This window comes from Trachypithecus francoisi, unplaced genomic scaffold (genome assembly GCF_009764315.1).
Source record: "Trachypithecus francoisi isolate TF-2019V2 unplaced genomic scaffold, Tfra_2.0 Lachesis_group4, whole genome shotgun sequence".
In the NCBI taxonomy this organism is placed as follows: domain Eukaryota; kingdom Metazoa; phylum Chordata; class Mammalia; order Primates; family Cercopithecidae; genus Trachypithecus; species Trachypithecus francoisi.
Window position 1 is genome coordinate 55,976,349 of NW_022681469.1, and position 16,043 is coordinate 55,992,391.

Sequence of the window (16,043 nt, forward strand, 5' to 3'; positions counted from 1 at the left end):
GTATAAAGGAGGCAAGGACTGCTATGGGTGGGATGTCACCAAAGAGAATGTGAAAGTATGATTCCTGATATTGGGAAGTGATTTTAATTACCCAGTGAGTTCAGAGAATTACATTTGAGTGAGCCTAAAAAACAAAGTGTCACCTTTAAAAGAAAAAGTTATGAGAGATTTTTGTTAATCAGATAATATTATTTTAATTTTTCCAAAAGACAGTCTGTTAGCTAGTTCAAACAAAATTGTCAAGACTCAAAGAAGTTATAGATAGTAGCTGAAACCAACTTCCTAAGCAAACCATGAATCAGATGAGAGCATTGTTAAAGTACTAAATTAATTTTTATAACATGAATAGAAATAATTATCATTTCTCACACAACCTTTAAAATGAGCACACTTACATTGTAACTGGCCATGAAAGTGATTTTACTTATTCATCATCTATTCAGTGAAAATATGAACTCTACAGTTGGTGAAAATATTGCGCTTGACATGCCCAAAGTTCTTCTAGAACTTCAAAATAGGTATTCAATATATCTCAAATGTGTAGTGATAATATATTTAAAACCATGTATGGCTTCCTGGCATTCCTCCTGACTTCTAAATTGATTTTATTTAGGAATTTTACTTATTCATATAGATAAATTCTCTTTTGCAGTTCTGAAAGAGAAAAAAAGTTAACAAATTTAAAAACATTGAATAAAAGATGAGTGAATATAAGGAAGGAGAGAAAGCAAGCCAGGGCAAGAAGGATAGTGGGAAAGGGAAGAAAAAATGGATCAGTAGCTTACAGCAATTTTAGCTGACAATAAATAGCCAGAATGTTCTATCCAATTCCATGCTTTAAAGTGAGTTAGACACTGACACTGTCTGGGCAGTCTCTTGGAAGCCATGGATGAGTATATGTTGAAATATGGGTATATTAGTTCATTCTCATGCTGCTAATAAAGACATATCCAAGACTGGGTAATTAGTAAAGGAAAGAGGTTTAATTGACTCACAATTCAGCATGGCTGGGAAGGCCTTAGGAAACTTAGAATTATGGCAGAAGGGGAAGCAAACACGTCCTTCTTCACATGGTGGCAGCAAGAAGTGCCGAGCAAAAGAGGGAAATGTCCCTTATAAAACCATCAAATCTCAGCCAGGCATGGTGGCTCAAGCCTGTAACCCCAGCACTTTGGGAGGCTGAGGCGAGTGGATCACCTGAGGTCAGGAGTTCAAGACCCAGCCTGACCAACATGGCGAAACCCCGTCACTACTAAAAATATAAAAATTAGCCAGGTGTGGTAGTGGATACCTGTAATCCCAGCTACTTGGGAGGCTGAAACAGGAGAATTGCTTAAACCCAGGAGGCGAAGGTTGCAGTGAGCCGAGATCGAGATCGTGCCACTGCACTCCAGCCTGGGCAACAGAGCGAGACTCTGACTCAAAACGAAAACAAAAACAAAAACCATCAAATCTTGTGAGAAGTCACTCTCACGAGAGCAGCATGAGAGTAACTGCCCCCATGATTCTGTTACCTCCCACGGGGTCCCTTCTACGATACATGGGGATTATGGGAACTATAATTCAAGATGAAATTTGGGTAGGGACACAGCCAAGCCATACTGATGGAAGACAAGTCCCATATAGCCTCTCCTTGTAGGTTGGTGCTGAATTTGGCCTTCCTGCCTCCCCTGCCTAGTGGCAGCTTCATAGGTTTCCTTTTGGGGTCTTTGGTTTTCCCAACTTCTAGGTTTCTAAACTGCAGAGCTTTTTACCCTTGTCCCTTAGTAGTTTGAGGGACAAAGCAAATATAATCAACTGCTCATTTAAAATTTAGTTTTAAAATACATTATTCTTCATAAATACAGCATGTTGACACTTGTGTTTAGCTAAATATACTGTTGTAGTATATTTCTTTCCTAAATACTTCCTTTTTCTTTTAGCTGAAATACATAGCGACAGCATTATCCTGCGAGATGACTTTGACTCCTACCACCAACTGCAATTAAATCCAAATATATGGTAAGTTACAGAAACATTCCTCACTTTGGTTTGCTTAATGCAACAAATGATGCTGACTGCTCCCTTAAGGAGCAGTTACTTAAAATGAAATTGATCTTTAGTGCTAAGGTATCAGTGAGACTTGTTAAGCTATAGAATTGGGCTTAATGTAGACGTCATATAATGTCTATTATTTGACTTCTCTAAGAACTGAATCCAGGAGCTCCTCAAAGCCATGGGTGTGGTTAGATATTTTTTTCAGTTTTGCAGTATCCTTACATAGAAAATATTATGCTATTATATGTCTAATAATTTCATTTATGCCTAGCATAGAAGGGAAATGGTTTATCTGAAATGACAAATGATTTGAGTCATACTTCCAAATAATTTCTAAATTATTAGGTCAACTCATTATGTATCCTCCAGTCTCTCCTTCAAAAGCTGTTTAAGTGTAACTCTGTGGGATTTTTGAGGGCAAATAAATAATGAACCAAAACTCACTCATTAAAAACTTGTCTAATACATAAATGGATGCCTGAATTTGTTGGTAATTTGTTGCATTTTTGCTGACTTTGAAGAAATAGATCTGTTGACCCAGAGTTACAATGAAAATCAGTCTGCATCATTTGGAACAATATCTGAATTTGGATTTTCTGTTATACTAAATGCTTTTTGTTTGGACAAAAGAGTTCAAGATAAATTAGAAACTCTAATGTAAACTAAGTTCAAGCAATATAATAAGGCTAAAAAGAAAATAATCATTTCATCCTTGAATGTCAGCATATGATATTCATTTCTGTCTTATTTTCACTTTTTAACAAATATTTAGCAATAATCATTTTATTTTTATAGTAATTAATAAGAGGTATGATTCTCTCAAGTAATGTACGGTTTAGTAGAGAAGACACTAAGACCACATCTTTAAAAAGCTTGTAGTACAGGATAGAAATCCTTCAGTGTGACCGAGGGGAACAGACAACATACTAGAGGAATTCCAAAGGAAGGAAAGATGACTCTGGTGGGAGTTTATTGGAGAAAGTTGCCTTTGACCTGAGAGTTGAAATCAACATATAGGTAGAGTGTTGAGGCTTCAATATTACACAAGAAACTTTTATTTCTTTTCTAGAAAGAAATATAGATCTAGATAGTATAAATATAGAAAAAAATATTATCAGGCTAGCCAGAAAGTCTAGTCATAAAGTCTTACAGTTTATATGCCACTTAAAGAAACAGTTTGTCAATAGAACTCTGCTCCCCTAAATATAAATTTTCTTAAATTGAAAATCTTTATTAATAAGAAGCCAAAAAAAAAAAAAACACCTTTCTAAGTACCACTTTACCCAGGGAAAGTTTTTTACTTCTGACATTTTGCTTTTTTATATTCCATTAATATAGATGTTATCATATGATTTGTTTCTTTCAGGGCAAATTCATTTGTGTCAAGCTAATTCATTTTCTTCAGTGAGTTTTCTTGACAAATACAAAATGTGACTATTATGTGGTGCAAATTCTGTTGTTTTTTAAATCAATAACATGTGATTGATTTTTCTTCACCCATTTTCATGACTGATCTGATAGATGCTTTCTTGACCAAAGTTATGGATTTTATGTCTGTTTTACTTAAGCTATGGTTTTTCCTACCTTTTTTAAAAAAGTTTTTTCCTACTTTTTAAAACAATTCTTTTTTATCTTTAAAAGCCAAGTCCTTCTGCATTTTATCAGATATGCTTCAGAGTCATTTTACTTTATCCCTTATTGCCCACAGTCTCCTTCATTTAGCCTCTTTAAGATACAAAAAAAAACAAAAAAACAAAAAACAAAAAACAAAAACTGTGTGAGTAGGGAACGGTGAAACTGTCATTATTTGAGAGATGACTGTTCTGTTAAACAAAAGGCAGCAGAGGCCTTGATGTCAGACTACCCTGGTTTGACTCTTGACCACGCCACTTGCCAAATGAAAACCTTGAGAAAAGCAAAAAGCTGCTTCACATCTGTGAGCTGTTTCTGTGCAGTAAAAGCAGGCAAATACCGTGCTTGCAGCATTCTGTTAATGTTTCAGTATGAAGAGGTCTAGTGTATTGTAGGTGCTCAATACACGTCAGTTTCCTCTCTCCCTTCCTCTCTTTCCCTCCTTCCCTGTCTTTTTCCTTCCCTTTCTCTCTCTTTCTTCTCTTTCTCTCCCTTTCCTTTTCCTCCCTCTTCTTTCTCTCTCCTACTTTTACTTCCCCTCACCCTCCTTTTCTTCCTTCTTCCCTCCCATCCTCCTTTTCTTTCTCTTGTGATGTATTCGTACATTGGACTGTTTGTCTCTTCTAAGCCCAGACATGATGAAAACATTGTTATTATTAAAATAATTTTGAGCTAATTTATTTAACTGAGTCTCCAAGTCTTCCTTTCCCTGCATTTTCATAAAAAACAAATGCCAAATTAAATATATTTATATTATAAAATCTATGGAATATATATAGATCAAAATAGCATTGCAGCAGAATCATAAAGGAGGGAAAAATACAGTGTTAGATGTCTTGAACCCCTTAGAAGCCAATGTAAACATCCTAAAGTCAGGAACAAGCATCTAGTAAAATCAGACATCCCCATGAAATATTTCCAATAAACTAACAAAGCCCTACTTTGTTTTGGAATCTGATAGGCAGTTTTAACTCTCCCGAAGCTTCTATTTTCTTGCTACATGTTTTGTCACATGAGTGTTGTCCCTTATAACATTGTCTTTGATTCTCTTTACCCCAGAAAAGAATCAGAAACCCAGTGCAGCTTTGTAACAGTATGGAAAATAGAATCCTTGTGGCCGACACGGTCCCTATGCCACTGCCACACACCACCAGATAGAAGCAAAGTGCCTGGGTATGCTGCATTTAGCCAAATTCCCATAATCAATACACCACCGAATAATTTCCCTCAAAAGAAAAACTGTGCTACTTATAAGAACATATTCCTCCCATGGGATTCTCAAAGCTTTATATGAATTATTTACTCTGTACTTCTTATTGTTAAGCAAAAGAGAAATTAAGAAACTAGCTATGTCTGTACAGTCTTAGAGAGGTGGGTCAGTTTAAAAGTTAAAACGCTCACAATGTATTTACTTCCATTAACTTTACCTAATAAATTCAACTTTTAATTCTATTTCACATAACTCTTTAATATTCAAGTTTATCTCATGTATTGTATATAAAAAATGAAGAACATAAAATGATATTATTATGAATGAAGGTAGCAGGTAAGTGACTCTTTCAAGTTTTTTATGGCAGTTGGAATAGAAATAAGAAACTTTTTATGTCAACTCAATATTGAATGTACTTTCTGTTCAGTTTGAATATTTGAAATTGTTTAAAAATATAAAAATTTATGTGGTTAAAAGTTCAAATAATCCAAAAATATAAGCAGTAAAAATAAGCCTCCTTCCCACACTAGACCTATATTCTTTCCCCAGGGTCAACAACTTGGGTAATAGTTTCTGTGAGTCCTTCTGGAAGTTGTTTATGCTTATACAAGTGTAGCAGTTATGAATTCTGTCCAGAAACTTGAGTATCAGAGAAATAAAACTTTCTTTATTCTTCCATAACCCAACCTAATTTCTTTATATTCTCCTCCTCCTGCCATGTTGGTGGAAACTTAATTTCAGTCAACTCTGGCTTGTCATCTTCTTTTTTTTTTTTTTTTTTTTTTTGGTTTTTGAGCTTAATGTCAGGTGTCTTATTAGTGCAAAGGCAGAAGATACAATGAGGATGCACCTCTGGTCACCAGCCATCTATCCGTTCCTGCAGATATCCACTGAATCTTGTGTTATCTCATCTAGTCTGGTGACTAGTCCACACAGCCCGGCTTTGTCCCTGTCCTCACCACTGTTACCGAGCAGTGGTTCTGTTTTGAGCCCAGCCTGAGGGCATGGAGACTGTTCTGCTGTTCCGAGTCCTGGGCCATGGGCATCTTTTCTGTGCTGTACTCTGGTGTGCAATTGTGCGATTCTGGTCCTTCTGCCTCCCTCAGATGCAGAGCATAGATTCCTTCTACTCTTTGCCTCCTAGATCTCTCTGGGGCTCTGCTAGGGAAGTGGCCCTGCATATCCCCACTCCCCCAGTGGCTTCTGATTGACTTGTTTGAATGAGAGATGAGAAGTAAAGTTTTAAGGGAAGAGAGTAACAAAATCCCTTCATGTGAATATAATGACAGCTCAGTCTTGATGAGAATGAAGCTTCTACACTTTACCCTGAACCACAAGCAGCTATACCTCTGGAGCTCAACACGAATTGCATCAATTCCAATGTGCCATTGAACCCAAGAGGGTGAGGGAGAGCACAAATGAATGAATACCACTTTACCAGTGCTGTTAGCATGTGTGTTCAATGTGTCTGCACTACTGATGAGAGAGGGCATCAATAGTGCCTTTGTCATACAGCAACAACCCTCCAAAGCCTCCCCCAACAAAATGGGAAGAAAAACCTCATATAACTAAATTCAGGAGAATGTAAGGGACCACAAATACATTTTATTTTATTAACACTTTACTTATGCAGCTACTATTGAACATCGACTACATATACATAGATTCTTTATGAATTAATTTATTACATTGTAATAATAACACTGCCAGTATTTTATGTGAATGGGGAAAATCTGGATTTTTTGAAAAATAAATATACCTAAGAACCAAAAAGTAGAACCATCCCAGATGTTCATCAACCGGAGGATAGATACACAGTGATATGTCCACACAATTGAATACTATTAACATTCAGCAATAAAAAGGAATGAATTATTGACAGTTGCAACGACATAGATGAATCTCAAAAATTTTATGTTGAATGAAAAGATGCCACGCCAGGTGCAATGGCTCTCGCCTATAATCCCAGCACTTTAGGAGGCTGAGGCGGGTGGATCACGATGTCAAGAGATCGAGACCGTCCTGGCCAATGTGGTGAAACCCCGTCTCTATCACGGGGAGGGGGGAGGGAGGAGGGATTGCATTGGGAGTTATACCTGATGTAAATGACGAGTTGATGGGTGCTGACTGAGTTGATGGGTGCAGCACACCAACATGGCACAAGTATACATATGTAACAAACCTGCACGTTATGCACATGTACCCTAGAACTTAAAGTATAATTTAAATAAATAAATTAATTAAATAAATAAATAAATAAAAATACAAAAATAAAAATACAAAAATTAGCTGGGCATGGTGGCGTGCACCCATAGTGCTACTCGGGAGGCTGAGGCAGAAGAATCACTTGAACCCGGAAGGTGGAGGTTGCAGGGAGCCGAGATCACGCCACTGCACTCCAGCCTGGTGACAGAGACTCTGTCTCAAAAAAAAAAAAAAAAAGGAAGGAGAGATGCCAGACCCAAGAATTCTATGAAATCCAGATTAGGCAAAATTAACACGATAGAAATAAGATCAGTAGTTGTTTCAGGGACAGAGAGTTGACTGGGAAAGGGCATGAGGCACCTCTCTGGGGTGATGATTATGTTGTGTATAGTGAGGGGATGTGGATTACATAGATGGATGCATTTTCAGAACTTGAGATCTGTGTATTGCACTGTGTGTAAATTCTCCTCAGTAAAAATTTCAATAATAAGAAGAAAGGCAATGAAAAAAATAAGACATAGGAGATATTTCTGATTCATAACTTGAGACAGAGAAAGAGAGACTGCAAAGGAACTAAAACATGAATGGATTCTAGTTTTCTCAAGAAGTGTTTTACCCTCTAAGCAATTACAAAGTCAGAGAGGATCTGTGTTTTACTTAAGTTATCCCTTTAATGCTTATTTTCTGAAGATCACAGAAGGCATCCAGACTCTAATATCACCAGGCTCTGATGTTCTAGTGGGAAATGTAGAACTATTAAAAAACACAATGATAAATGGCAACTAGATGACAACAGATGTTTCCCCTCCAGCACAATGATAGAACAATAATAATAGCAGAGCTGCCCTACTCAACAGAGATCAGGGAAGAACAGGAGTTACTCCTCAGAAATAGCATCTTAGATACTGGGTTGTGATGCCAACAGAGATGTGAAACATCAAGAAAGTCACAAATAAAGTTGTCTCAGATCCTGTGGTACAAGAAGACCTCCATCAGTTGGATAATGATACAGAAAGGCCCACAATTTACAACAAAGGAAGCTAAAGCCATGGTTGGCATTGCATTGGATTGCTAGAATCAAGAAAAGACTAGAATATTTCCATTTTCATATATAAATGACAATATTACAGGACCAGGGAAATAGCAATCACAGACTCTGCCACATCTGGTATTCTCTTGAAAATACCAATTTTTTGGAGCAATTAATATGAAATCAGGAAAAAGACTGGTGATTTGGCTTACTAACATTCCTTTGAGAAAAATAATTGTCTGAACAACGAGTTTAAAAATACTGAGATTTCAAGATGATTTCCAATTATTCTAACTGGAGCTTTATTTAATAATAGCTTAGCCTATAAATGAAAATAAGTCAAGCAAGCAGTAAAACCACTTTATAGTTCATTAGTATCTTGGACAACCCCCCTGCCATAAATAATAAAAAACAAAGAGGACTCCTCCATTTAGTAGCCAAGTGTGAGAACTACAATATAAGTGGAGTTTCTAGGTAATCAGAAAGAAGTTAGACTGATGAACAAACAAGGGAGAAATAAATTGGATAATAAAAGTATCTCCACTGTACTCAGTATCCAACATGCCCATGGGCAGTGAGCCGGAAAGACAGTGCTGGTGAAAGGGAGCATAAACCTTTCATTTTCTCAAGAGCAAGTGGCTACAGGAAATGGTGAATAGATGAAAAAAAATCAAACACAATAAATATTTTCTCTGATGACGTACCCTTGCCAGAACCTCTAGTGTATCTGTGCATTTTCAGGTTATGGAATTATAATTTAATATTTGGAGTTTAATGGTTCACTATTTTGATCATGTGTGAATCTCTGCTTTTTCTCTAACCTGCTCCCTCTTGATTTCTTCACCACTTTCTACTCTCTCTTACTTTTTCTTCTCTTTTGTTAATAACCTTTTTCTCTTATTACAAAACTCTCCTCTAACTTTCCTCGCTAGCTTCCTCCCCCTCATTTCCCTCTTTTTCTATCATGATGTAATTGCTCCGGGGAAAAGTTTCATCTACAATAGAAAGGTTAACCAGGGGGTGTCCAACTAATAAAATAAGGTGTGAATCTAGAGGTTTATTACTTCTTTGTTTAATTTCTGGTTTAGGTGACAAAAACAAGAGCTCACTCAAAGGAATTAAATGTCAAGTACATTTGAAACAAGTAAGAAAATATTTCTTCAAGCAGCATGTAGTGCAATTTACCATAGTAGGAGGTCAGAATATTGTGTGCAGTAGTAAGATTTTAGAGGTGTTATTTTTAACCTAAATAACGTTTGTCATTCGCACCTGTTAACGAAGAAGAGATCAATTTTTTAACTCCCTAGTGAAATAAGAAGAGTTATCTTACCTTCCTCAGTGAAAAGTAATGAGAAAGAATGAGCTATAAATGGAGTTTGTCATTTTCACATTTACAGCATGTGTTAGCTCCTTAGAAAAAAAGACATGACATAGTTGAAGGTAATATTATTCTCAGTCTTATATAATGAACTTTCCTTGCTGCTTCTCTAAAAAGATTCCACATTTACAAAGGGAATAGGATTTAAAAAAAAAAAATAAGCTTGATCTTTCATTTCTTGAAAATGGTCATGTAAATTGCTTAGAAGTATATAATGTTTTATTATAAAACATTATCTATATTGTAAAATATGGTCAGAAGTTGAGTATTTGGTTGTTGAGGTTTGAATGGAAGGTACAAAGAGTTCTGGTGTCTCAGAATAGGTCAGCTGACAGCCCAGCTACCAAATGGCCGGCAAGATCTCATTTACTTTGATGAATTCATCAGTCCTTGATCTGGCCTTGCTTTGCAAGTTCATACCTCAGATTCTTGTTAGCACGGGCAGTGTGATCTGTACCTGGGGTTGCAGACACATTATCTTTGGGTCAGGAAATTACAAGAAACTTTTCTTTTCCTTTTTCAGTTTTAAAGAACCTTTAAATAATCAGAACAAAAGTTAAAATTACCCAAATATCTCCATTTGGAAATGCTGGTGAATGTGGCTCAGAAATGCAAGCTTATAGAATGTCAGATTGCTTCTGGTGGAGCTGATCATCAGACACTGACCCCTTCAGTGGCAATACATTATGGAGAGATAATATGATGTCCTTGGTGTTGAGGACAAATTACATGTATCTCAAATGAGAATTTGATGATAACTGATTGTCAGTGAGTTTCCAGGTGATTAACTTGCTTCAGCAGAGTACCTGACTACAGGCTGAGTGATTTCACTATGATCTAAAAAGAATGAGTCATGCCATTAGACTGCTCTTGAGAAAACAATATTTCATTTATTTATTTACTGTTATCAGGATGATGTCACCCAACAATTCATAAATCTCTGGTTGTGCAAAGGAGCTCAATTTTCTCATTCATCCTCCTCCTCTTTCCTGCATCCTGAGAGCCTGTCTGAGTCACTGCTCTGTGGGGACCCCAGACTACGGGGACATTTCACCTCATCTTCTTCTGTGCCCGATGAATGGTGGTTGAGCATATTTTCTTGCCTAATAATTTAAAAATCAGGATTAAAAAGCACCGTTATATCTTCAGAAGTATACTCTCTATTGTTCAAAGGTATCATCACATGTAATTCTTTGTCCCTCGAAAAAAACAGTCACCTGAATAATAAATAGCAAAAACTAGAGAACTAATACCAAAATAACAAGCTTGCAATTTGCCAAGGAACTTGTTACAGTGGAAGACAAAACCTGTGTTCAAAGCATTTGTTTTTCTTTTATGTTTATGATTTGATCCTAGTTTTTTTGGTCAGCAAGTACCAGTCTTTATATTTACTGATTCTTTTATAATTTTGTTAGTGAAAAAAGAGATAGTGTACATATGAAATAGATTGTGATGAATTATCTAAGAATATATATAGCCAAAGGGGTACTGAATTTGATTGTCATGTACTTCAGTCCAGTGAATTCACTCTTAATGTTTTTTATGAAGTAGTCCATTCATCTCTCTACTTTTTATACTTTTTTATCAGCAAAAAAACTATCGTATAAATGAAAAAACAGTTTTTAAGAAAAGTTATTGTAAATGTTCAAAATAAATGTTCACAGTAAAAATGACAAACATTCCTTGAAATGCACATTGTTTTTATAGAATTGGAATTTTTCCCTCACTAGCTGCATGAGGCAGAGTGGGAACAATACTGGACAAGAAATCAGGCAACCTGAATTCTAGTCCTGTTTCATCGTCGTAAGGGAGTGGTGAGATGCGGTGATATTTCAAGTTCTCTCTCACTTGATGATCTGTAAACTCAAGTAATAGATAAGCTTCATGTGGAACCTAAGCATGTGATAAATTGGTTCAGAGAAGGTTTAATAAGTTCAAGCTTTCAAAGGTTTTTGAGGATTGCTAGTATTTCCCTTAAAATATCTTTTTATCATATTGTTCATGGCAAAATATATTTTTGAGGTGGACAACCCATATGATACGCCAAGGTATCTGGCAGATTCTTATGTTCTGTTTTTCATATTGGGAAATATAAAAGGGGAAAAGCATTCTTAGATTAGAGAAACATTTAGTATTACTTTTACTATTAGGCAGAGAAGCAATTCATTTATAATCCTTAGGCTGGGAGGTCACATTCCTTTTCAAATTGAACAACAGAAGTCTGTTTAACTGGGATTATTGAAAACTTCCTTCTTCCCACAAATCTCTGAAGAGTATGTTACCTAACTTTACAAAGCCCAACATTTTCCTGAGAAAATGAGAAAGTAGAAAACATTTAATTGTGAGGTTACAGATTTGCATGTCAGCAATAAACAACAGCAGTTTTTGTTTTTGTTTTTATTTTTGTTTTACACTGAGCCTAAAGAAAATTGAACCACTCATTAGCCAGCAAATCAAATCCTAGTTCTTAGGAACTCATAGAACTTTTCCATAAAGGAAGAGTAGAATTTCAGATTACTTGTGGTCTTCACAGAGAAAATTTTGGGAGTTAAATACCTCACTCCACTCAACCAAGTTAAATTGTTAGACACAGAGGCATTCTGAGAAAGTGAGGAGGGTAGGACTGAAAGAGCACTTATGCATTTAAGTATTGTTTCAAATTCTGGGGTGAGCCAGGAATTATTTTTCTTGGAATTTGAATGTTTATTTATATCCATAGGTTTTTAAAATTCACCTCATCTTTCTGGCAGGGGTCACTATTCTCTTCTTGGAAGCCATGACCACCAGTTGCCCTCTGTACTGTCTTGCCTGGTCTCCATCAGGATCATTGTGTTCATCATGAAATTATGATTTATCTTTCCCTTTATCATAATGGTATTCATATGTGTAGTTGTACAATAGTTAACTTTATTGGTAGAAAAAATATTAGGAAGATCACGTTAATGGGCAGCACAGATTAGTTAAGAATATGCATAGAGAGGAACCCCACCACCAATAATCATGAAGAAGTAAATGGAGAAACACTTGGATTGATACACACTGAAGGATTATGATGATGGTTAGAGCTTTCCAGAAACCAGACCACGGGCAATCTGGTTGTTCCCCAGGGATTCATTCTTGGACCTTTTCTCTTTTTACTTTGTATATCCTCCCTTATCCCCAGGCCCCTAAAGATAAGCACTCCCATGATTTCAACTAGATCCTAAACTGTCCTATCAGTCCCAATCGCCTTTCTCTGAAAGTTCAGCTGATCATCTCCAATTCTGAGTGTAACCAGAAAGCAGGCAGTTTCCAAGCCCTCTAGTTCTCTAGAGTTGTGTTGTCCAACATGGTAGACGCTAGTCACGAACGGCTGTGGAGCACTTGAAATGTGGCTAGTCTGAACTGAGATGTGCTGTAAGTATAGAATATACCCCACAATTTGAAGACAGTATTTTAAAATGTAAACAGTGTAATTAATAATTTTTATATTACTTACATGTGAAAATATAATTTGAATATATTGAGTTAAATGAAACACTTTGTTAAAATTAATTCATTTCTTTTTAATGCAGCCATTAGAAGTGGAAAATGACAAATGTGGCTTACATTAGGTTTTTATAGAGCAGTAGAGGGTGTCCACTTTGCTCCATCTCACCTTATTTCAAGGCACCATTGTATCTTACTTGAGTTACATTAGCCCCCAGTCTTGTCTACCTCCAGCCCATAATTTGCTATAGTAATTTTTCTAAAAGGGATTTGCCACATGACTTTGGAAACAAAATAATTAGTTCTGCAATTGACTAGCTGTGTAACCTTGGACAGTAATTTAATATTTCTAAATCTCAGTTCTAGCATTGTCTAAGTGGAGATAAAAAAATGGAGAGGATTTTGTATCAATTAATTGAGGCATTATTTGTAGAGCTTCTATCAGCACCTATCACATGGTAAACAGCGCATGAAGCCTTTGTGAGCTGGTTACCACTTTCTAGCCACATCCTTTGCTGCCTTTCTGCATGGATCAACGTGGTTCCAGTCATACTGACCCACTGAACTAATAGTCCAGCTGTGTGTCATAATATCTGCATTCCATGTGTCCTATCACACACTCATCTTTCTTTCTTGCTTGAGTAACTCCTATTTCTCATTCAGGACCAGTTCTGGGACCATCTCCTTTGGACGCTTTCTCTTACTTCCCCAGTCTCTACATTAGGTACTATCGCAACCAGTGTATGCTCCTGTTATGAGTGAAGAACAATGACAGGTGTCACAGCTGTTGGAGGTAGCAAGTTCTAGGTCCAGATTACAAACTCTAGGTTCAAATTGCAGCTTCACGACCATGTGACCTTGAGCAAATGCCTAACTTCTCTGTAGCTAAATCTTCTCCTTAGTAAAATAAGACACTGATAACTGTCTTAGAGAGTAAGAGGCATTTGAGTATCTGATACGTCATAGAATGCAATAAATAGCTATCGTTGCATTGACACCCTCTATTGTAACTGTTTGTTTACTTCTCTGCCTTTCCATTTGAAATGTAAGCTCCTGGAAGAAAAGACAAGTGTTTCTTTGGTCTTTGTATCACTAAAGCTTAGTGCAGTGCTTGTGAGCCCTCAACCTAAGTTTGTTAAAATCAAGAATGAATTAATAAATGATGGATGAAGAAATAACACCATTGGCATCTAAGAGAGGGTTGAATTTGACCTCCTAGAGGGATGGACATTCAGGGTAAATTAAAATAATTTATGTTGACAAACCCAGTCAGACTGTGAGAAATTCAAGTAAAGGACATTTAAAAGACCTTGGCAGAAATCTGACAGATTTGTCCCATCAGTCCTTGGTGAAGCAATTGTTTCTGGAGGTAGCAGCCACACAGTGGGTAATATCTGATCATTATAAATCTTTTAGTTTCTTCAGCAGGATTACCAATGCCTTTTTCCATTTATTATAAATTTGTGGAGATATAAAGCACAATGAAGAAGAGAAGGGTCTAGAGGATTGTTGAGTTCAATGGGAAGAATAGCTGTATCTGTTTTCTTTTCTCTTGTGTTTTTATTGTTTGTTTGTTTGTTTTTAACCCCTGCTATTCTACTACATAGAAGTGATTCTCCAAAGACATCAAACATCTGTTATCTAAGTACTGGTTCTCTAATTCCAGGCTGTAGACCATTACTTTTATACAGTTATCCAGTTTCTAGCTGAATTCTGTTTAAGCAAAACTATGGAAGGAGGGGGCCTATAATACATATATTATATATAGATATTTTCTTGATATATAGTTGATTTGGAAACTGCTGAGCAATATTTATAGACAAAATAATTGCTATAGAAGTTTAAGCAGCAGGCCTCAAATTTCACATCAACAATGACACTTTTAGTTCGGAGTCACTGGAGACAAATTGCAGATAGCCATTGTGAGGTCTGAACATTCTTTTACTTTTTTCTCCATCAAACGATGTTTCTCTTAAGCCATTTCACAATGACTTGGAGGCCAAATAATCTTCATCTCTCACTAAAGTAAGAAGCCTACTATAAATTTTGTGCTACTTCACTGTACTTTTATCACAATCACAAGAATTAGAAAAGTAGTAAGAAGTCATTCGCATAATACAGTCTCTATGGGAAAAAAAACCCTCATGTAAGGTTCTGGAGTAGATGAAAATGGTGGAAATCCATGAGAAATTCTTAGCAATAATAATAGCTAACACTTACATCATGCTTACTATGTGCCAGGCACTATTCTAAGTTATTTAGACCTCAGACCTTTAAAGTGGTTATATTTATGAAGTTGTGTTATATTCATTTATTCATTCAACAAATATTTCAGGAATACAATGTGCTCAAAAGGACCATGCCCTAATGAACAAGAGACAGGTTTATCGTCCTTGCGAAGCTACTGTTGTGTCTATTCTAATGTCTTGCTTCACAGTAACCAAGGGAAGATTTGAATCTGCTAAGAATTGTGATGCTATGAGATACTAACATTTCAAATTCTGTATCAAATTTGTTTATGTTTTTTCTAAAATATGTTGAAAACACTTGGCACTGTTGATTTTTGTGTGGGAACATGGCTCAAAAGATTACAATAATAACATTTAATCAATGTGGTAAACATAGAGGAAGAACTTTGATTTCTTTGCCAAATTTTGACGTGCAGTGTTTCTGCCTCCTGGCTTTATGGGCTCCTTTCACACTTTTGTCTTCTTCCTCTTTGGATGGGTGTTCTACTCCTTTTCTCTAAAATTAGCAAATGGCTGAAAGGGCATAATACAATAATCTCCTAAACAAAGGGCATAGTGCCCTTTCTGCAATGTTTGGCACCTGGAATGTGAAAGTCTTTGAAAATGTTCTTTCTGCATGAAATACAGCTCTCATGTGGTTTGAGGTTCAGACAGGGGAAACATAGCTCTTTCTTTCTACATGTTAGGAATGTAATGATTGTAGGTTGAAATGTCACAATGCAGAAAATTGTAAATGTTACTGTAAATATACAAGGTCAAATCCAGAATTACACATACCTTGTGTATTCAATCTCTACTAGATAGAGATATGAATAAATTCATTTTTGAGATCCT

At 36.2% G+C, this 16,043-nt stretch overlaps 1 protein-coding gene across 2 annotated transcripts in view; it reads left to right on the forward strand.

Annotated features, from left to right (window-relative positions):
* The window catches only part of RELN (reelin), a 517,743-nt gene that overhangs the window by 227,430 nt on the left and 274,270 nt on the right, over positions 1–16,043 (forward strand). For both annotated transcript variants that reach the window (XM_033192854.1, XM_033192856.1), the window contains exon 6: positions 1,923–2,001. In XM_033192854.1, coding sequence (XP_033048745.1) covers positions 1,923–2,001 — 79 coding nt within the window. The remainder of the gene's footprint in view (positions 1–1,922; positions 2,002–16,043) is intronic.